General features: G+C 40.7%; 1 protein-coding gene across 2 annotated transcripts in view; it reads left to right on the plus strand.

Annotated features, from left to right (window-relative positions):
• Nucleotides 1-22,123, plus strand: part of GCLC (glutamate-cysteine ligase catalytic subunit) — a 50,486-nt gene that overhangs the window by 21,728 nt on the left and 6,635 nt on the right. Inside the window, exons 2-12 of one of the 2 annotated variants that reach the window (XM_003926383.3) lie at nt 4,472-4,584; nt 5,735-5,917; nt 10,402-10,515; nt 11,974-12,032; nt 12,128-12,261; nt 16,912-16,986; nt 17,459-17,575; nt 18,532-18,670; nt 19,127-19,239; nt 20,259-20,351; nt 20,645-20,749. In XM_003926383.3, the coding sequence (XP_003926432.1) occupies nt 4,472-4,584; nt 5,735-5,917; nt 10,402-10,515; nt 11,974-12,032; nt 12,128-12,261; nt 16,912-16,986; nt 17,459-17,575; nt 18,532-18,670; nt 19,127-19,239; nt 20,259-20,351; nt 20,645-20,749 (1,245 nt within the window). The remainder of the gene's footprint in view (nt 1-4,471; nt 4,585-5,734; nt 5,918-10,401; nt 10,516-11,973; nt 12,033-12,127; nt 12,262-16,911; nt 16,987-17,458; nt 17,576-18,531; nt 18,671-19,126; nt 19,240-20,258; nt 20,352-20,644; nt 20,750-22,123) is intronic. The other variant, XM_074398198.1, reaches the window with a different exon arrangement.

The raw sequence follows: 22,123 nt of genomic DNA on the forward strand, positions 1-22,123 counted from the left end.
CCACCATGCCCAGCTAATTTTTTGCACTTTTAGTAGAGACGGGGTTTCACCATGTTGACCAGGATGGTCTCGATCTGTCGACCTCGTGATCCACCCGCCTCGGCCTCCCAAAGTGCTGGGATTACAGGCTTGAGCCACCGCGCCCAGCGCTAGGCCATTTACTTTCAATGTTAATATTGCTATATGTGATTTGATGCTGCCATTTTGTTACTGACTGGTTTTCTTTCCCATTAGTTGCCTCATTTTCTTCATTGCATTTTTGGTCTTTGCCAACTGGTTTGCTTTTGCAGTGACTGGTACTTGTTCCTTTCCATGCTTAGTGTTTCTCTCAGGAGCTCTTGTAGGGCAGGTCTGGTGGTGACAAAATCTCTCAATAATTCCTTGTCCATAAAGGATTTTATTTCTCCTTCACTTACAAAGCTTAGTTTGGCTGGATATGAGATTCTGGGTTGAAAGTTCTTTTCTTTAAGGATGTTGAATATTGGCCTCCACTCTCTTCTGGCTTGTAGGGTTTCTGCAGAGAGATCTGCTGTGAATCTGATGGGCTTCCCTCTGTGGGTGACCTGGCCTTTCTCTCTGGCTGCCCTTAGTATTTTTTCCTTCATTTCAACCCTGGTGAATCTGACGATTATGTGCCTTGGGGTTGCTCTTCTTGAGGAATATCTTTGGGGAGTTCTCTGTATTTCTTGAATTTGAAATTTGGACTGCCTTGCTAGACTTGGGAAGTTCTCCTGGATAATATCCTGGAACATGTTTTCCAGCTTGGATTCATTCTCGCCGTCATATTCAGGTATACCGATCAAGCGTAGATTAGGTCTTTTCACATAATCCCATATTACTTGGAGGCTTTGTTCATTTCTTTTCACTCTTTTTTCTCTTGTCTTGCCTTCTCTTTTTATTTCATTGAGTTGATCTTCAATCTCTGATATCCTTTCTTCTCCTTGATCGATCTGGCTGTTAGAACTTGTGTTTACTTCACGTAGTTCTTGTGCTGTGTTTTTCCACTCCATCAAGTCGTCTATGTTCTTCTCTATGCTGGTTATTCTAATTAGCATTTTGTCTAACTTTTTTTCAAGGTTTTTGTTTGCTTTCCTTTGAGTTAGAACATGTTCCTTTAGCTCAGAAATGTTTCTCACTAGCCACCTTCTGAAGCCTTTTTCTGTCAATTCGTCTCACTCCTCGGTCAAGTTGTGATTCTCTGCTGTTGAGGAGTTGTGATGCCTTGAAGGAGAAGAGGTGTTCTGGTCTTTGATGATGGTTTCATCTTTTTTTGTGCTGGTTTTTTCCCATCTTTGTGGATTTACCTGGCTGTGGTGTCAGGGAGCTGCTTGATGAGGTTGCTTGTCTGCCCAGGAAGGCCAGGTTTCTGTAGTTCTCTAACATCACATTCCTATATAAATTCCGCTGTGCAGGGTCCAGGCATTGCCACTCCTCCAGAGAGAATTCTATGGCCACATCCCTAAATGTCAATGGTTCCATTTCTAGGCTTCTAGGGGGTCCCGGCGTCGTAGCTGTAGATCTCCAATACCTGCAGGTCACAGGGCCACACAAGCCAGGCGTCTAGGCGAACAGGACACAGAACAGTCGGAAAAGCATTGTCTTAATGTAACACTTTTCATTATCACCATCATCTAGGTTATTACATCAAACCCCATTTTAGCTCTGGTTTGGCTTTTAAAGATGCAGTTACGATTCAGAGTGTTCATATAGACAGACTCTAATCAGAAATAAACATAAACGTGTTGAGGTGGTGAGGGTGTTTAACAAAAAGCTAAAAGATTGAAGAATCTTTTTGAGGACTAGTGTGGAGAGATCAAGGTGACTGCAGAGAAGGAGCACATCAGAAGACAATAAATTTGAGTTTGAAAAACCTTCAGGAAATTCCTAAGGCTTCCAATGATTACGTTCTGTTGAAAAGTAAATTTGGTTTTCTTTCTCATTTGGTAAATATTCTGATGTTTTTCTCTTTCCTTTGCTTAATGAGATCATGAAGTGGTTATACTTTAATTGAGGAGAGTTTTTTTTGTTAACATTTTAAATGTCATCCATTTGGCTGGTATTTAAAACTCAAAATGAATTTGAACTTTTTGTTCTTTTGCCCTACCCATATTTTAAACTTGTGAGCTAAGAGTGAATTTGAAAACTAAGGATTTCATTTTTTTTTCAAAGTTAGGAAACTAACAGAAGTTATTGCAACTTAGTTTATATAATTGCTACAAGTTTTCGCTCATTTGGTAGAAAGTAAATGATGCAGACTCAGTAAGCCAGGAAGCATCTCTTAGACTTTATTGAGGAAGCATGTTAGGAAAGTAGCAGCTGCGAGGCAGATGAGTTGGAGTCTGAGTGAGTGAAGGAGGAAGTACTGAAGAAGGAAGATTTCCTCCTAGCTGGGAGAGTTAGGAATGCTACACAGACTAAGTGGGCTCCGACCTGGGCCTGAGAGATGGGCCAATTAATCTGTTTAAATCTATGACTATAACTTAGTTACAGCTCAGCTTCTTTGATACAATGTTAGGCGCCCTTCCATAAAATGAAAGCATCAATTTGAGATCGCTGCATCCAGTATTACTACTTTCCCCTTCTTCCTATAGGTTATAACAATTTTATAAAAAGCTTATTATCATCACTTACCAAGATTGGCATCCTCTACAGTCCTAGCAGCAAGGTATGCTGGGCCGTGAGGCTAGACAGGGCTGGCTTCAAATCCCTGCTTGACACTTGTGGCCTTGAGTAGCTTACCTCTCTGAGCCCCTTTGCCCACCTGTGAAACGAGCGATCATGACTACGTTTGCATGCTGGGTTTGAAGCTTAGGATTCATATATGAAAGCATATCCTTTCTCATTATGCTCATTTAAAGATTAACTTGTTATCTTTTCACATACCCATTCTGAGACTCAACCAAGTTTCCTGTTCCATCAGGTTTTAGCTGTTCTGGAGTCATAGATCTATAGATGCTATCTTGCAACCTGTACTTGTTGTTGGCAACAGTTCCAGATTCTGCAGCTTAGTTTTTAGTCAGCTGACACTGAGTGATTGTGCAGGTGGAGACCTCATGTTTCTGGTTCGTGTACCCAAATCAAGCAGCCTTTTCTGTTTCTTGAGCTAAAAGATTCTGATGAGAGCTCATAAAAGTTAATTGAAAGTTTATTTTGTTGTTGTTTAAACTTGCTAGGCTATCTCCTATAGTTACTTTTTTTTTTTCCTGATTATAATCCTGTTTCTTAGCCATCACGTTTATGTGCTGAGGATGACTGACTCAAATGCCTTCCAAGACCAGGGAAATACACATAAATGAGGGAATAAACCACTGCAGACAGTGTGTACCCCCAAAAAGTGAACAGCCCAGCCACAGTCACAGGCTTCCTTCTGGCCTTCTGGGTGTTGTTTTAAGACTGAGAACCTAGGTTTACAAGTAAAACGTCCAAGAGATAGTGGATCTACTGTTGCCTGCCTTTTTTTTTTTTTTTAAAACTACTGTTGTAAGCCAAATTAACACACTATGGCTTACAATAGTAGTTAAATATGGTTTGTCTTGTGAGGGAATCAGCTTCCCACCTCTGTAGTAACTGTCTTGGTGCCGTGTGCAAAGGGTGCTTTCAGGGGTTTGCCTAAATAATTCCGTATCTTTCCACTTATGTGTGCATAATGGATGTTTTGTTTCAGTCACACATCGTGATTCATAATCTTCCCTGTTCATGCCCACTCTCATGATTTAAAGCATGCAATTTCAGGAAAAAGAAAAGTAGGTTCTAGTTGTACTCTGCCCAGAAGTCTGACTTTGGTGTTTAAGTCTTTATTTTTATTAAAATTCCACCAGGTATTGTTAATAAATGCACTAGTGCACCCTGCATTGTAAACTTTATATGGTTTCAGAGTGGAGAAATTGTCTTAAATTACTCGCGATAAACCAAAATTAAATTGTTGAACCCCCTAAAATAACTTCTCCACATAGTGTATTTATGATTATGGTTTAACTCTCCAAAAGTGGGACTGGTCATGGGATTATGAAAGTGTAATCTACCTGACTTATTACTCTGCCAGTAAGTTTAATCTACCTTGACTGAAATATCCAGATAACCACTTTCTTAAACTTATAGTAAACTAACTGAGGAAATAAATTTTAAAATGCAGCTGCTTTTTTACAATGGCAGTTTACAGAATCTTTGCTTCAAAACGCATCTTTTTTGAGGTACAACTTGTCAAAATGGGTATCGACCTTTCCATAGGATATTAGGTGGAACAGAGACAAGGAGGGATGAAAGTGGCACTCCTGACTGATCATTTCTACAGGGTTTCATATTATGCGTATGAATACTTACCGTGTACTGTACTCTAAGCAGATGTGACTGTCCGGGGTTACTGTGGATCCTTTCCAGACTTCATGTTTCCCTGCCTTCTTCAGGAGGTCACACTGAAAACAAGTCTGGAAGAATGTAGAATGTTAATTTTTCTCACCTTTATTTTCAATAGGTGGAATACATGTTGGTATCTTTTGATCATGAAAATAAAAAAGTCCGGTTGGTCCTGTCTGGGGAGAAAGTTCTTGAAACTCTGCAAGAGAAGGGGGAAAGGACAAACCCAAAGTAAGCTCTCATGTGCTGATTTAGTGTTTCTGAAACTGCTAAAACTACTAGAATATAGAGTTTTCCCCCAGTTACTGGAGGCAAGATAGTGTCACACTTAAGAGTACAGCCTCTGGTTCCAGGTGGCCAGAGTTTCAGATCCCGGTTCCTTTACTCAGTAGCTGAATAACCTTGGGCAAGTTACTTAACTTTTCTGTACCTCAGTTCTTTCATCCATAAAGTAAAGATAATAACAATACCTACCTAAGGTGTTGGAATTAAATACATTAGTATGTGAAGCACTTTGTGCAGTAAATTAAATATAAAGCCTGTTTATTATTAAAACGTTTTGGGGGAAAATGTATTGTGGAAGTGTTTAACTGGGATCACAAACCATGGTGCAAGACAAAACTTGCAGATGGGTTTTGCTTGGCTGACATGATGTTTTAAAAATATTTCTATATTTTTAAGTAGACAAAGAGGGGGCGGGAAGGGGAATATATACTCCCTGTTCATTTTCCACTCATTAGTTTTGGGGGAGCTGCACTTGAGTGTGGAGTGTAGCATTGAATTGAAAGAGCCCGTAAGGCCTCATGTCCTTTACTGCAGAGTGGGTGAGTTTGTCCTGGACAGTGAGTGCTCTGTGTGCATTTTCAGTTATTCATAAAGATTTTGGGTTGGGCACAGTGGCTCATGCCTGTAATCCTAGCACTTTGGGAGGCTGAGGCAGGCAGGTCACTTGAGGCCAGGAGTTCAAGACCAGCCTGGCCAACATGGCAAAAACCTGTCTCTACTAAAAATACAAAAATTAACCAGGTGTGGTATTGCACGCCTGTGATCCTAGCTACACAGGAGGCTGAGGCACAAGCGTCACTTGGACCTGGGAGGCAGAGGTTGTAGTGAGCTGAGATCATGCCATTGCACTCCAGCCTGGGTGACAGACCGAGACTCTGTCTCAAAAGAAGAAAACATTTTGGATACTTCAATACTTGTTGACCCTTATGTATTTGAAGAGCTGTGGAAAAGTAATAATCACCGAGAACTGTGAAGGAGTTCTTAGCTTCATTTATACCTAGTGGTTTCTAAATTTTTAAATCAACTTTAAAAACCTAAAAATTGAGCAGACTATAGCAAAAGAATCAGATGAAACTAAATTATTTATCCTCCATAGCCATCCCACCCTTTGGAGACCAGAGTATGGGAGTTACATGATTGAAGGGACTCCAGGACAGCCCTATGGAGGAACAATGTCTGAATTCAACACAGTCGAAGCCAACATGCGAAAACGCCGGAAGGAGGCTACTTCTGTCTTAGAAGAAAATCAGGCTGTTTGTACAATAACTTCATTTCCCAGGTTAGTTCCTACATTAACATGCCCCAGCAGATCTCTCAGAGATACAGGTAATAAAAAGAGCACGTCATGACCCAGGCATTCCACCCTACAATCCTCATACATTACAGACAGTTCAGATTTTTTGCACGTGAGAGACTCTGTTAACAGTAGAGCTGCAGGCACAGTTGCATGCCAGCTTCTGTCGGCTGTGATGGCTCTACCGTGGTGAGCATACTCAGCAGGGCTCAGTGGGAAAGACGGGTACTGTGATGACAGACCAGCAGTGTGCCTGTGTCTGTCACCGGCGAGGGTGGAGGGAGCAGCATGCCTGCCTTACACAGTTCTGACCGTGTAAGCAGTAGCCGAAGCTGCTGGAGTGCTGTCGCCTCGTGACTGTGATAGCATATGGCGACATCACTGGCAGATCGGAAGGTCTGCAGTGCTCCCAATGCACTATCAATACTGATAATCTATGTGCAACATGAGTCATTAGGTCATTGCGTATTGTGCTGAAAAGATTATTTAGGGTTTGTCATCAAATCTAGTTAAGACCAAAAGTACGTAAAAGTAATAGTGAAATTATGTTCTCTGCTTAGAATGAGGTACATGAATATCATATGTATGATACATAGAACCTCTGCATAAGAATACATTTCTGTCAAAGCATGAATGTGATTTATCTATTCTAGATGTCTGTCAGATTGTGACAGTACACTTAGCTCCTCAAAATTCAAAGGAACTCTGGGGTTGGTATCAATGGTGGAGAACGCTTTGAACTATTATTTTTATACTTCTTCACTGAAAAGTGTCCACCAGCCATTCAAGGTCATATAATTGGCCTCAGAAGGGCATTTAAATGGGAATTTTATTGTTTTTTATATCTCTGTTGTAACATCGAAATAGTTGGAAATTTATTTAAGCCAGTCATCTAACATTTATAGAAGCATTTCTGTTTCTGTGATACCTTCATTCCCTATGTATAGGCCACTCCCCTCTTTCCACCAAAAGGAAAAACCCTGGGTGAGGGTGGACAGATTTGTTTTGATTCAAGTGGGCACATTTCTCTGTCCTAATGTTTGAAAGAAGAGGTGAAAAAGCACTGGCCCTGCCATTCACTCAGACACTTGAGTGCCTGCTGCAGGCAGAATGGTTATACCCTCATGAGTGAAGACAGACAGCCCTGTCTCTGTGGAGCTAGAGGGATGAAGGACAATCAAATACCCATAGATTCAGTGAGTGTCAGAGTGGGGCAGTGCTAGGAGGAGCAGACAGATGGGGAACAAAGAGTACAGCCTGGGTATCCAGTGGACTCTGGTGGGCAGAGGGGGAGAGGGATGGGATGTCCGAGGCTCTTGGAGGAGTGAAACAGGAATGGGGAGCAAAAGGAAATCTTAGGAAGGAGGAGCAATGTGTGGAAGTCCTAGGATGAGCCAAGCAAGCAGGTATTTTCTGGGAACTAGAAGAAAGCAAGCTGGCCAATGTGACTAGGAGGCTGAGGAGGAAGTGCAAGTGTGGGGTAAAGGGAAGCTGGCAGGTAACTTGCAGGCCAGGTCAGGTTACCCAGAGATTTTGGTTATTCTCCTAAAAGCAGTTGGAGGCCTCGGGAAGGTTGAATTGGACGGATGGCATCCCTTTTTGCTTTGCAGCCCTTACTTGGGCTGTAGTGTAAGGGTAGCTGTGGAGCTGGTGCCAGGGCTACAAGGAGCTGAGTGTGGGAGCTCCCTGGGGGAGACAAGGGCTGCCTGGCTGCCAGTGGGTGCTGCCGATAGGAAAAGTGGGTGGTTTCAAAGATAACAGAGTCGGTGCACCGCTGGGGAGAGAAGAGACAGCAAGGCTGTTGCTACAGGTCATGGTCCTGAAAACCTTAGAATACTACAGTAGAGACCAAGGAGTAGGTTACAGAGGTTAAAAGACAACTTCTAGTGAACTGGAAAATTTAATACCTTATGTTTTCCTTTTTTCCCCTTAACATTTAAGAGGGTGGTACATTTCACTTAGCAAATTAAGGAAGTGGGAAGAGATTTGCAACACAAAGCAGAACTGTTTTATATATTAAAACTGAGGAATATATAGGATTGATGGGCTGTCGTGTTTCCTTCTAGGCCTGAAAGTAAAGTTTTGGGTTAAACCTAATGTATCCCTTACCTTAATTGAGAATGGTTCTGTATAGAATAGTTGCCCTTCTTAAAAAGATTTAGCGGCTGGGCATGGTAGCTCACACCTGTAATCCCAGCACTTTGGGAGGCTGAGGCAGGTGGATCACCTGAGGTCAGGAGTTTGAGACCAGTCTGGCTGACACGTAAAACCCCATCTCTACAGAAAATACAAAAATTAGCCAGGCATGGTGGCATGCGCTTGTAATCCCAGCTACTAGGGAGGCTGAGGCAGGAGAATCGCTAGAACCTGAGAGGCAGAGGTTGCAGTGAGCTGAGATTGTACCACTGCACTCCAGCAAGACTTTGTCTCAAAAAAAAAAAATAAAAATAATAAAAATTAAAAGATGTAGCATCTTAAGTCATTATGAAGGGAGAGTTGAGACAAATGCATAAGTTTTATTCTAAAAACCTATAATTAAAAAAATTACATGTATAATTTTTTATACCCTGTCCATATAGGAAGGTATTTTTGGACTTGAAACAATAATTATTAGTTATTGAGTGGTCAGAAGCCTCCCTGTACATCCACGATAAATGATAAAGTTTTGTTGTAGTGTGGGATCAAGGGAGAAAGGAGTGTGCTGGTTCTTAAGTATAAACAGTCTGACTTTCTTTGTAAAGAGGTAAAGCTCTACATCATGGAACTGTAGTCCAAAACAGTAGTCATCTGACTATTTAAATTTAAAATTAAAATTATGTAAAGTGAAAGTTGTAGTCCCTGATGTGACTGAGGAGCTAGACTCATTTCAAGGGCTCAGTAGCCACGTGGTTAGTGACTACCACATTGGTTTGGATAGTGGAGATATTAAACATCTCCATCACTCCAGAAAGTTCTATTGGACAGCACCGGTCTAGGATAAAGCAATGTCGTAGGTGTCTGAAGATGGAAGTTCTGATTCTACCTTCTCCCTTCCACACAAACACATTCTCATTCTCTCTTCATCTAATCTGATTCTGGCGAGTGAGGAGTCCCCTCAGATTTAAGTTTGTTACTCTCTCAAAGGACTAATCCTGAGGTTGTAGGCTCATAGCAAATAATGCACATAGCTTCAAGAATTCTCAAGAACCCTTGTAGCTGGGAACTGTTTTCTAGGTAAAGATCACTACCTTCAGTTGTTCACAAGGTGGATATGGGCAGCCAACAGGTACTTTATTTTATATAAAGAAAAAATAGGGGTTGAAAATAAGGTATGGATGGTCATGCGTGGTGGCTGACGCCTGTAATCCCAGCACTTTGGGAGGCTGAGGGAGAAGGATGACTTGAGCCTAGGAGTTCAAGACCACTCTGGGCAACATAGTGAGACTTCATCCCTGCAAAAAAGAAAAACTTAGCCGGGTCCAGTGGCTCACGCCTGTAATCCCAGCTACTCAGGAGGCTGAGGCAGAAGGATGACTTGAGCCCAGGAGTTCAGGGCTGTGCTGAGCTATGATTGTGCCACTGCCCTCCAGCCTGGGAGACAGAGCAAGACCCTGTCACAGAAAAAAAATAATAATTTTTTTTTTTTTTTTTTAAGATATGAACTAGTCTTGACTCTGAAACCGCAAGTTTCTTTCTTCCCACTGACTTAAAACCCCTCCCCTGTCTGGCTTTTACTTAGTGTTTGTCCTCCCTTACAGCACATGTAATATTGACCTCAAATTCCTAACTTGGAAAAACTGGGGCCATCACTGAAAGTGATGTGGAATTTGAGCTTTACGTTTAGGAATAAATATAGAGCTTCATTTTGCTGTGATGACATTAGAGCTCCTTAAGTCAAGTAAGAGAATAGGGTTGGGTTTCAGACTTCAGAGGGTGATCTCAGGAGTGGATGGGGACACTGGCAGAGATACTCCCTAATCTTGAGGGACTCAAGAGGTGACCTGCAGAGGCAAAAAACAGGCTCGTTCCAGTTTCAAACAGAGCCAACCAGGAAGTGGGAGGCAGTGGTGCCATGCAGGGGGTCCAAAGATAATCTGAGAATTTGAGGTGAAAAGCCATGTAGGGGGACACCTGTAACCCATGACAGCTGGCGTGACCAAGAGAAATGACTTCTCGGCTCCTCCTTCCTATTAGATGAAGAGATGGAGAGGACACGAGTAAATGCTGTGTGGATTGTGAGTCAGTGGAGACTTGGATAAAGTTAGTAGTGAGCTGGAATTAAAAGAAGATCCTCATGAGCAAGAAGTGCAGGGAGTGGGTGTGAAGGGGCACAGTATTTAGCACTACACAACATTTGTTTTGTAGATACAAAACCCTCTGAAAAGGGAATTAGAAATGAGGTGTCTTTAGCAGGTGCAGTGATGGCATGATTGCCCACAATTAATTCCTGAAAACAAATCCCATCTATTTAGTTCTCCAATTTGTTGTAGATTAGGCTGTCCTGGGTTCACACTGCCTGAGTTCAAACCCAACCCAGTGGAAGGAGGAGCTTCCAAGTCACTCTTCTTTCCAGATGAAGCAATAAACAAGCACCCTCGCTTCAGGTGAGTATGGCTTTGTGTTGAAATACAGATGCCCCTCACTAGACCTCTGCCTTCTGAGAGTATGGTATTTCTGTCTGGGAATCCTTTTTGAGCATTTACGGAGTTTTGGCTCCCTTCCAAAGTCACCAGAGAAGATAGCGGACGCGCACTTGTTCACGTCTTCGGTACCCCCAGGCTCTTTGGTTGTTGACACTTGAACCAGGCTTGATTTACCCATTTACCAAGTCATTGCTAAGTTATTCGCTGAGCCACTGACCTCTTTTAATGGGGCGATTATTTTCAGTGCTAGGTCTGTAAATGCCTACTGGGATTTTTTTCTCTTAGTTATTCCTACTTTGTTTTCCCCTCTCTAAATTAACGGTGGTATCTGTGATCTGCCCATCTCACTCTGTATAATTTGTGAAGTAGGTACAGTACCTGGTATATATAATAAGCACTCTCTTTCTTCTATTAACTTCTAGTTCTGTTAGTTTGTAGTTCAAGACTTCTCAGCATTCATCCCTTTAACAGGCTCTGCTATGTGCAGAGACTTTTGGGGGAGACATATTTGTAGACATAGTTTCTAACTTCAAATGTTGTCATGTGTTTAAAGGAAAATAAACACAATTCAGCGGCTCAAGAAGAGATAGATTATGTCAGATGTCAAGATGGTAGCACTAGAAATTCTTGGAGAAAGGAAGGTGCTTCTGAGTGAGGGTATCAAAGCAGGCTTCATGGAAGAGGTGACATTGAAGCGGAGCCTATAGCAGCACTGTCCACAGAAACATACAATTGTAAATGTTTCATACCCACATTAAAGTAAAAACGAGATGAACATAATTTTATATTTTATTTAACCCAATATTTCCAAAAGTGTTATCATTTGAACATGTAATCGATACTTTATAAACAAGTAATATTATGTTTTTTTGTACTAAGTCTTCAAAATCTGGAATATATGTTACTCTCACGGAACATGCATGTTTTAATTAGGACAAGCCATATTTCAAGTACTCAGTGGCCACTGTGTGCCTGGTAGCTTTTGGACTAAGCAAGCGTGAGTCTGGAGGTTAAGTGTTAATCCTGCAGATTTGAGGGAGGGAGGAACAAGGCCTTGGGGCTCCCGAGATGCCTGGGGAAAGCGAGTACTACAGTTTGACCAGTCTTTGGAGTTCATTTGGGAAATGCTGGAAACAGTGAAAGCAGACCATGGTAAGTTGCAGGGAGCCATGGGAGCAGGGGTTGAACAGGAGAGAGAATGGGATTCTTGAGCAGAAGCCAAATAATTGATACTAATGGAAAACCTTTTATCAGAAACTTCCTTTACAGTATCTTGACACAGATACATTTTCTGTTGAGTTGCCTTAGAGAACTAATTTGAGGTATGATTTCATTCCATTTAATTGTATGTAATCACATTCTTCTTTTACATGATGACTCTTAGGTGACCAATTTATGACGTTTGGTTGTCTGTTTTAGTACCTTAACAAGAAATATCCGACACAGGAGAGGAGAAAAGGTTGTCATCAATGTACCAAGTAAGTCTACTGAGAGGTGGTGGTGAGAGACATGTTCAATTGTTGTTTAATCCTGGATTCTCAACCATTTTTGTTTTTGTATTTTTATTATACAGTATTTAAGGACAAGAATACACCATCTCCATTTATAGAAACATTTCCTGAGGATGATGAGGCATCAAGGGCTTCTAAGCCAGATCATATTTACATGGATGCCATGGGATTTGGAATGGGCAATTGCTGTCTTCAGGTATCATTTCAAATATACAGAGAGGCAAAGTGTTCCATCCGTTTCTGTTTTTTTACTTCATTATATGTGCATGTTTCCTGTTCCAAAAAAATCACATTTTAATCAGGTTGAAATGGTAGCTGGTATGCCTTTCTGAAAAACAATGAAATTATATTAGTAAATTCATTGGAAGCTGTGTATGACTAATAGTGCTACAGACTCTGTGGTTCACCAAAAAGGTATGTACTCTATATATACCTTTATAATTTCAGTTAACTGAAAATGCAATATATTCTGTCATCATTTCTTTATATGCCTAGTTTTTACTGCCATCTAGTGACAGGCTAATGAGGTAGTTTAAATATTGTTCAAAACTGAAAATGAGCTCCAATGGAAGTATTCCAGTGATTTTGTGATCCAAGGGATTTGTGCAAAATTGTCTAGCGGTATAAAAAGAACAAATGTTTAGCAGCTTGTATTTGCCTTGCTACTGAGTAAAGTACACAGGAGCCTGTCTGTGTTTACCCATTTAAAAGTTTTCCTGGATCTGTTTAAATTATGGTGCCCCTGGCAGTGACTGTGCCCAAGCTCACTTAGGACCAGAGTGGAAGAGCATAGAACCCATCGGGTGGCCACACACAGGCCTGCCATTGGGTTTTGGCTCAGTCACTACTCAGGTATTTGGGAAACTCCCTTTACTTCTTTTGGCTCAGGTTTCTCATCAGTTGAAAGGGGTTGATATTAAGGCCCCTTCTGGGTCTGACTCTAAGCTAATATTTATTTTATTGCCTTACCTAACAGAAGTTAAAGAATATTTATTGTCTAAGGAAATGTTATCCAGTTCCAATTACTTCAGCTATTAAAAATGGTGTCCTTAGGGGCACAGCGTCGTGCAGAGCCTGGCCCCACTAAGGGCCCAGCCTGACTGCTCTCAATAGACTGGGCCCAGAACCCAGCCTGCCTTCACCTCAAACAGCTGCGGCGTGTACATGCACTTCTTGCACATGTGTCTCTGGTCTGTTTATTTTCAAAACATATAATCCAAATTGAATGCTGAAATCAGATTTTTCCATTCTGAATGTGTTTAAATAATGTGACCAAGGATAATTTCTGTTTTCTTGACATATATAGGGAGTATAAAATATGTGACTTCCAAACAAACATAAACCATCACACTTCGTGAAAAACGAGACCTTTCGACTTTTAACTACGCATCTGTTCTCCTATCTTAATTACAAATATTTGTAAAGAGAACCATTAAGTTCTAGAGCTCACTGTACATAGTTTTAAAATTATATAAGTGCTATCAGAGTATTGATTGCCTTTTCTTGGTTTAATATTAAACCAGGGTGTTCTGCCAAGGACTGCATAGTTTCTCTGATACAGTGTCAAAGGGATATTCTTTCCACTGAAACACTGTATGTATACCAATAAATGTGTACTAATGATAGATGATAAATATTTTTCTTGCTTGTAGATAGGATTTTTCCATTCAGTGTAAGCTTTGCCATGGGATTCAGTTTTCTTTTTCCCAATGACATGTAGTTTCACTACTCCACTTAAAAAAAAAATCATTAGCACAGCTGAAGTGTGTGGCAAATGAAATGAAATTTTGCAATTCACCACAGAAATCCCTGCTTTATATCTCTTCAGTGAAATGCTGAAACTTCTTTTCCAAGTATACTGATTTAATCTTTACAAATTATATGACTATATTAAATTATCACATGTGCCCTGAAACAGTGTACATCCATTATGTATCATTAGAAAGATTAAGGAAAAAAAGTATTTACTACAGTAAAGCAGAAAAAATATATTTAAAGTAATTTTTTGAGGTTAATGTAAGGCTTACTGTATAAAACAAAAAGCATTTTAACCACATTCAAATTCTTGACTGTTTTGGGGCTTCTCAGGAGTCACTTAAAAAAACGCTAAGTTCACAGTCAGGCATGGTGGCTAATGCCTGTAATCCCAGCACTTTGGGAGGCTAAGGTGGGTGGATCACTTGAGGTCAGGAGTTTTAGACCAGCTTGGCCAACATGGCAAAACCTCATCTCTACTAGAAATATAAGCCAGGTGCGGTGGCTCATGCCTGTAATCCTGCACTTTGCGGGGCCAAGGTGGGCAGATTGCCTGAGCTCAGGAGTTCGAGACCAGCCTGGGCAACACAGTGAAACCCTGTCTCTACTAAACTACAAAAAATTAGCTGGGCTTGGCACCATGTGCCTATAGTCCCAGCTACTCAGGAGGCTGAGGCATGAGAAATGCTTCAGCCTGGGGGGCTTGCTATTTTGACAGTGAGCCAAGATCATGCCATTGCACTTCAGACTGGGCAACAGAGCAAGTCTTGGTCTCAAAAAAAAAAAAAAAAAGCACTAAGTTCATGACAGGCTATGATAGCCCTGCTTGCCCCTCCCCCCAAAGTCATGTGACTTCAAAACTGGGTTATAGGTTAATTTTAGATTAGATGTTTAGGTTTCTAACATATATCTTCCTTAGTTCCTTCCCCTGTCCCCATCAGTTTCCTGGCAACATTGTGTGTCTTCTTTATATGATGCTTTAAAAGGACACTAGAAGCCAAAACTACTCGTGTATTCATGGCTTTTTAAGGTGTGAGAACTTTTTTTCCTTCCATTAAAGCCATTATCCACAGTGATGTCCTATTTAGTTTGATGATTGCATATCAGCTCTAGAGTAAGGAAACTATTTACTCGATGTATTTAAAATAACTAAGTCACTCCACTGTTGTGTACTTCTCTGTGGTTGGATTTCCCAGGATTCACCTACGAATTATGTATTGTGTACTAGGCCATCTAAGAGAAGCCAGTTGCAGAACTGGAAAGAAAACCTGCTTCTCACAGTATTGTCTTAAAAACAAAAATAATGCACGCACACTAAAATACCTAAGAGTAACACAAAAAAGACCTAAAAAAATTACGAGATACATGTTTAAAATAATTCTGTAGTCAAAATACTTGGGAAAAATGTAGTGCTTTTGTTTTTAAATCTCAATGCCTTGTCAGTTTGGCCTTTGGGGTCCTTATCTTTCAGATAGCACCTCTTTTTTTTTTTTTTCAAGATTTTCAGTTGTTAAGCAGTAACCAGGTGTCAGACACTGTCCTGCACGCTTGGGATAGAGAATGGGAAGAAAGATCCCCACCCTTCTGGAGCTTCCACTTTAGCAAATAAGTGCATAAAGACTTTGCTTTCCAGCTCCCATTTCGTCACTACTCATGTAATTCATACCACACTCAAACAGATTTCCAAGTTCCTACCTCTTTTGCGGAAACCACCCTTGGTCTGGTTAGCAGTGACCTAATTGCAAGCCCTTCTCAATCTTTGTTTTAACCTTTGAAACTCTTATTCTTTCATGCCTGTGACACAGCTTTCCTCTGTGTCGAATTAATTATTAAACTAGTAATGACTAGTTAATATAGTTAGTCTCCACATTGACATGAAATGCAGTTATAATTGGGCAGGCAAACTCGAGTCTCCGGTAAGAGGTTGTCTGCTGTTGAAAGCAAAGTTGAGATCCAGGTAAAACCACTGGAACTAACAGGTTGCTATTTTAACAGTAAAATATTCAGTCAGCTGCCATTATTTCAAGTCTTAAACATTTAATTGATTTCATGTAGCAACACTAAATTGAAGCTGTCATTATTGAATAACAATAACAGAGGAGATTAAAACTGTTCCCAACTTGCAGTTATTACAAATGTGCTAACACAAGCACAATTTGTGTTTCTTGCCCCTTCTACCCTCTTGGAAAAAAGCAGGTGTTTTTTTCTTTGGTTTCTGTTGGGTAACAGAGAATTTATGCCAACCAAATTATATGGTCTTTTTCTCTGCCTAACTCTGAAGTGTCCTACCTACCCTCCTTATGCAGCCTTCCTGGGTGATCTCCCCATCTTCAGGACATTATCTGAGCCTATCCCCCAGATATTTCTCAATTCAGATTTTTCTTTTGGGCACCACCCCTGGAGACCTAGCCACTTAGAGGGCCCCTTTTTCTGTCTGTTCTCTTGGTCTCATAAATCTGTCACATCTTGGCACTTCTTTCTCTCTAACCTCTGAAAACCCAGGCCAAAATCTCAGCTACCCTCTCTACTAGTAGTCTCCCTTGGTCACCAGGGCTTGCTGCTTCGACTTTCATATCCCTCTCCCCAGATCCTTCCTTAGGCTTTTCCTTGACAGGTGCAGTATTTTAGCTGCTTCCCTGTCTTTCTAGCCTTGCCCACTTCCAAGCTCTTCACCATACTGCCACCAGTGAAGTTTGAAAACAATAGTTAACCTGTCCAAATTCCTTTTGCTATCCCTCGCTAACTAAAGGGTGAGTAAGGCAGCAAGCCCATAGAAGAGAAAATGCTTTGCTAAAGGTCATCACATGTCTGTGTCTTCTTTTTCTTTTTTGACTACTTAATCTTATTTCACATAGAACCTTGGTTATTTATGTTAGTTGTCAGTAGGCAGTGGAACATAATCAAACACCATTTTCAAGTTAAATTCACCTAAGACAACTTTTAAACAAACCCTTGCATTAAATGTTGCCATTAATGAAGGGCTGTTAAGTTGCCCCTGTTTCCCCAGCCACCTTCCTTCTCTGACTTCACTGCTTGGGGAGCATGCTAATGATTTTTCCTTGGTGTTAATAACTTTGTAATTCTTAAACAGGTGACATTCCAAGCCTGCAGCATATCTGAGGCCAGATACCTTTATGATCAGTTGGCCACTATCTGTCCAATTGTTGTAAGTAGAAATTACCTTTTATTTTAAATACTACTTTGTATGAAATAAGATAGCATGTGCAGAATTTACTGACAGTGTGGTATTTAAGTCCGGTTAAGACCTCAGTTCAGAGATGAACTAATATAAATGGTATGTAGGTTTAGGTATAATGAACTGAGAGTCTACACTGTAGAAGTTTACTCTTGCTAGTACCACACTGATTTGTTAAGTGTCAAGTTTGACTGTGGCCATTTTCCCTCTCCCATACTTCATGTCCTCACATTAGAGAGAGGATGGTTTCAGTGAATCAAACCCAAGGATTTGGGTTCTTCCTGGTATATTTCACTAGAAGACAGGCACAGATATCTGTGGTGGAGCTCTATATGGGTTGCATAAACTGATCCTCTTTGACCAGAAATATAACTACATGGAGCTTTTTTTTTTTGGCATGTGACACTTTGAATTTGCAGAAGCTGACTTTCGTTTGTTTTAGATGGCTTTGAGTGCTGCGTCTCCCTTTTACCGAGGCTACGTGTCAGACATTGATTGTCGCTGGGGAGTGATTTCGGCATCTGTAGATGATAGAACTCGGGAGGAGAGAGGACTGGAGGTGGGAATTATTTTTCCTTAATAGCCCTTTTCAGTCAAGCAAGTAAAACGGAACTATTTTAACTACTTGCAATTTTGATGTCTCTGAAATTTTTATCTGAAGTGGGGAAAAAAGATTTGGGCTGGGTGGGGAGTTAATTTTTTATCATATGTTGATGTCTGTAATTGTTTTAGCTTCATTTAAAATTAGTAGTGCCATTTTCTGTATTTTGGAAGTGCTGATGGCTGTTTTTACCTGCCACTTGAGTGTTTCGTATATGGTGCTTTCTGCTATGGAAAGCATAATTTGTTGTCAGAGATTCTTTTTCCATGTAAAAGTTCAGGCGTTGATTAATAAGGGTGAGATGGCACCTCTTGTTTGCATGTTGAACTGTAAAGTAACCCTCGCATCTCTCCAACAATGGATGTGCGTCAGAACCACCCATGGAAATCTTAAAAAATACATGCCCAGACCCCATCCTAGACCTTCTAAATATGAATGGATAGGACCTGAACATATGTTTTTTAAAGGAACCCTCATAAGTGGTTTTGATATTCTCAACCAGGGCTATACTGCTACTGCTCTGGTCTTCATATAATTGCTCATAAATTGTTGAACATGCTTTCTAAGTAGAAATAAACTTTAAAGGTTAAATTATTTTGATAGATTTATTTTACTTTATTTATTTACTTTTAACCTTAGCATTTATTTTCCCTAGCTTAATAAGAATGAAAATCATCTGCTTTAAAAAGGAAAAAGTATATTTAAATCATACCAGAAAATAAGGGTACTTAATTGCCTTCAGATTTTTAAAAATATAATTTTCCTTAATAATACTTTTTAGGGCTTACTAACTTTTTTTCCTGTATCTTATGTTGAGGTTTTTATGTAATTATCATATATAAAAATATATGTAATTAGCTTATTTTCAACTCCTTTTATATGGCATATTCATTTATATATTTTTTAATCTTCAGCCATTGAAGAACAATAACTATAGGATTAGTAAATCCCGGTATGACTCAATAGACAGCTATTTATCTAAGTGTGGTGAGAAATACAATGACATCGACTTAACGATAGATAAAGAGATCTACGAACAGCTGTTGCAGGAAGGTGAGTTTCCACTCCATCTTTCAGGGTTTCATTGTACGCCTTTAGTTCTTCAAAGCTCTTTTACACTTTTCTGCTGACTCCTCATCTGGTTTCTATTTTTAGTGTGAAGTCTTTAACTTTTCTTATGAGGCTGCTTGTTCCTAAAGTTTCAAGTTCCAAATACTTGTGAGATCTTCTTGACTTGTAGCAAAAGGAGCTTACTTTGGAGGTCTGTGGCTAGGTCCACACCAGTGCCCCAGCAGGCATTGTGTAAGTAGTGAATAAAATGCTGACACTCCCCCAGTGTCTGCAGTATAAAATACTGGGCGAGGTGAGGATACTGATCAGACCAGCTATTTCCTAAGCTTCTAGGCACCCTTTCTTCAAACTTCCTGAGCTATCCTGTCATCTTTCTGGACTAAGAGGAAGCGGTATCTCCCGCTTTCCAGTGAGTTCCCGTGTGATCTCCCTTTGCAGGCATTGATCATCTCCTGGCCCAGCATGTTGCTCATCTCTTTATTAGAGACCCACTGACGCTGTTTGAAGAGAAAATACACCTGGATGATGCTAATGAGTCTGACCATTTTGAGGTATCTCCTCGGTTTTATTTTTTATTTATTTATTTATTTGACTCTGAGACTGGAATCCTGTCTTAAATGCATTTCACTTCACAAACCAAGATGGGGAGGCAGTTTTCTGTACCTGTGAAGAATACAAAAGAAATTTCTTAAGACTTTCATTTACCCAGTGCAGTAAAGAACTTGAAAAATGAAAAATTGGTTTCAAATACTCTTATGATTCTTACTGGTTATCTCACTGATTCTAAAGTTTTTTTGTTTGTTTGTTCAGTATTTTCTTATTTGCCTAGTCGTGAAAATTCAAACACACACTGTGCAAAAAATAACCTGATCAGTTATTTCAGTGCTTCAGACATATCACGTAACTTTTTTTTCCTTGTAGATAGACTTCTCGTAGATTTATTTCTGTGTCATGTTATATGTAGACATTGACATACATATATACCTTTTGTAATACCATTTGTATCCCCCTTTTTCCCCTACCAAACTCACAAAAGGAGATCTAAATCCTTCCAGTATTGCCATTGGGTCCCAGGATGTCAGGGCCAAGAAAGAATTCTCTCCCAACGTCTTGAGAAACAGCTACCCTTCTTAGGCTCTGGGGTCATCGACGCAGCAGCATTCTCAAGGGAGGAGGAAGAAAGGAAACAACTGCTGTGTGACAGGGTTCTCAGATGAAAGTGTCCAGTGTCACCTGGAGCAGCAGGCTGGCTCCTAGAATTCTCAGGGATGAAGGTGGGGGCCCTGTGGCTCTTCAGATGCTGTCCCATAGGTAGGAGGTAGGGAGTAGGAGCTGGCTAGGATCAAGCTTGCAGGATTAGGGCCTCTGTCTTTTGTTAAACACTTGCTGTTTTGTTTTCCTAAATGAGCACACTCCAGGAAAATCTTAAATTGTATCTTTTTGTCTTTGTAAATTGAAGAAATTTGGTATGGACAGTGAGCAGTCTTCTTTCCTAATTAAATACCACATCATCTTAATATTTTCCTGGATGTGTGAAAAGTTGGTTTTCTTCTCTGCTTTTGTATCATAGAATATTCAGTCCACAAATTGGCAGACAATGAGATTTAAGCCCCCTCCTCCAAACTCAGACATTGGATGGAGAGTAGAATTTCGACCCATGGAGGTAAGACACATGCATCAGCAAGAACTGACTCAAAAATACTCTTTCCCCAGCTGTTCATCACCCATCTGATGCTGCTATCAGAAGGCTCTTAAATATAAAATAAAAATTACATATGTGCAGTCCAAGTTAAGGAGGGTTGATTTCTGAGAATAGATATGGTCAAAAGGCTTCCAGACCCAGATGGGGAATTAGGAGATGGCTTGGGAATGACAGGTTCTGAGGAGGGGCCTGGGTCAGGGAAGAGCAGGTTTGTGTAGTTGGTGTATAACTTCTCTGGGCTTCTGCTTGTCTAGGTGCAATTAACAGACTTCGAGAACTCTGCCTATGTTGTGTTTGTGGTACTGCTCACCAGAGTGATCCTTTCCTACAAATTGGATTTTCTCATTCCATTGTCAAAGGTAAGGATGCGATTCTTCATGATGATGGGTACAGATCTGTCTGTCGATATATTTATTTATTTATATTTGCTATTTATTTCCAATCTGATTTCATTCAGAATTGTTTACCCTTTGCAATAAAACGTTTCTCCATCAACCCTATTCTTTTCTCTTAAACCTAAGCTTAATTTCCAGATGCTTTCCATTCTAGGTGATTGGTGGCCGGAAGTAGTCCCACACATTGATTTCAACCACCACAAAACCCCAGGTTGATTATAATGTTAAAATTAGGATGCAGAGGGAAAGTGTAACTGCTGGAATGCTGGGAAAAGTCTCCTCAGTAGAACTGAACTTGAGATGTTTCTCAAGAATTTGGATGGGACTGGACTGTCAGAAAAACAAATAGGAGTTAATCAGCCACCAAAAAGATTTAAAAAACGAGCTTGCTTTGGAGACGTTTGCCAGCAGAACAACTCTAGGTGACGAGAGAGCAGAGCTGTGGGCTGCGGGACAGTAGCTGAGGAGGTGAACACCTTTGGTTTCTGAGCCGGGGTCCTCTTCGCAGAAAGTGGCTGGGAAAAACTGCTAAACAGAGAGGGCCCTGCCACAGGGGTTCCTGGCTGGGGGGTTTAGGGCCAGAGAATGGAGAAGTAGGGCAGCCCTGTCACAGCAATCATGGAAGCAGGAATGAAACTGCTTAGCTCAGCATCTGCCCCTGGGGTATCTCCCTCCTCCACAAGGGGTTTGCCAGCCTCTGCCCATCCCCACAGCCCCGAAGGAAGTTCAGCTGTCAGCCCATCCATGCCTGCTCCTCACACCCAGACCAAAGGTCACCCATGGAATTCTGTGGACCCACATTTCCTCATGCCTACCTATTGGGGAGACCAAATCCATCTAAGAGAGATTCCATGTAAGCTACCAGTCTTAAGCCTTTGCTTATAAGTAAGAATAGATGCCTGGAAAGCAACGGAAAATTGAGAATAATTAACACCTTAAAGAGAAGGGCCCAGCTGGTCCTGCAAGGGAATATTCTGTTCAGTGAAATTTAGTTACTTCAAGGAAGTAAACTGGGTCCAGCGCACGCCTATAATCTCTGCTACTTGGGAGGCTGAGGCGAGAGGGTTGCTTGAATCCAGGAATTCTAGTGCAGCTTCGACAACGTTGCCCTATCCCATCTCTTTAAAAAAAGAAAAGAAAAGAAACTGGAAATAATAATTACTATTTTAAAAATTTATTTATTATTTTTTATTTTAAAAAAATTTAAACCTATTTTAGAAACAGGGCCTCACTATGTTGCTCAGCCTGGTCTCGAACTCCTGGGCTTAAATGATCCTTCTTTTGCTGCCTCAGCCTTCCAGGTAGCTGGAATTACAGACACAAACCACCATGCTCAAC

Source organism: Saimiri boliviensis, chromosome 4, assembly GCF_048565385.1.
Source record: "Saimiri boliviensis isolate mSaiBol1 chromosome 4, mSaiBol1.pri, whole genome shotgun sequence".
Classification (NCBI taxonomy): Eukaryota; Metazoa; Chordata; class Mammalia; order Primates; family Cebidae; genus Saimiri; species Saimiri boliviensis.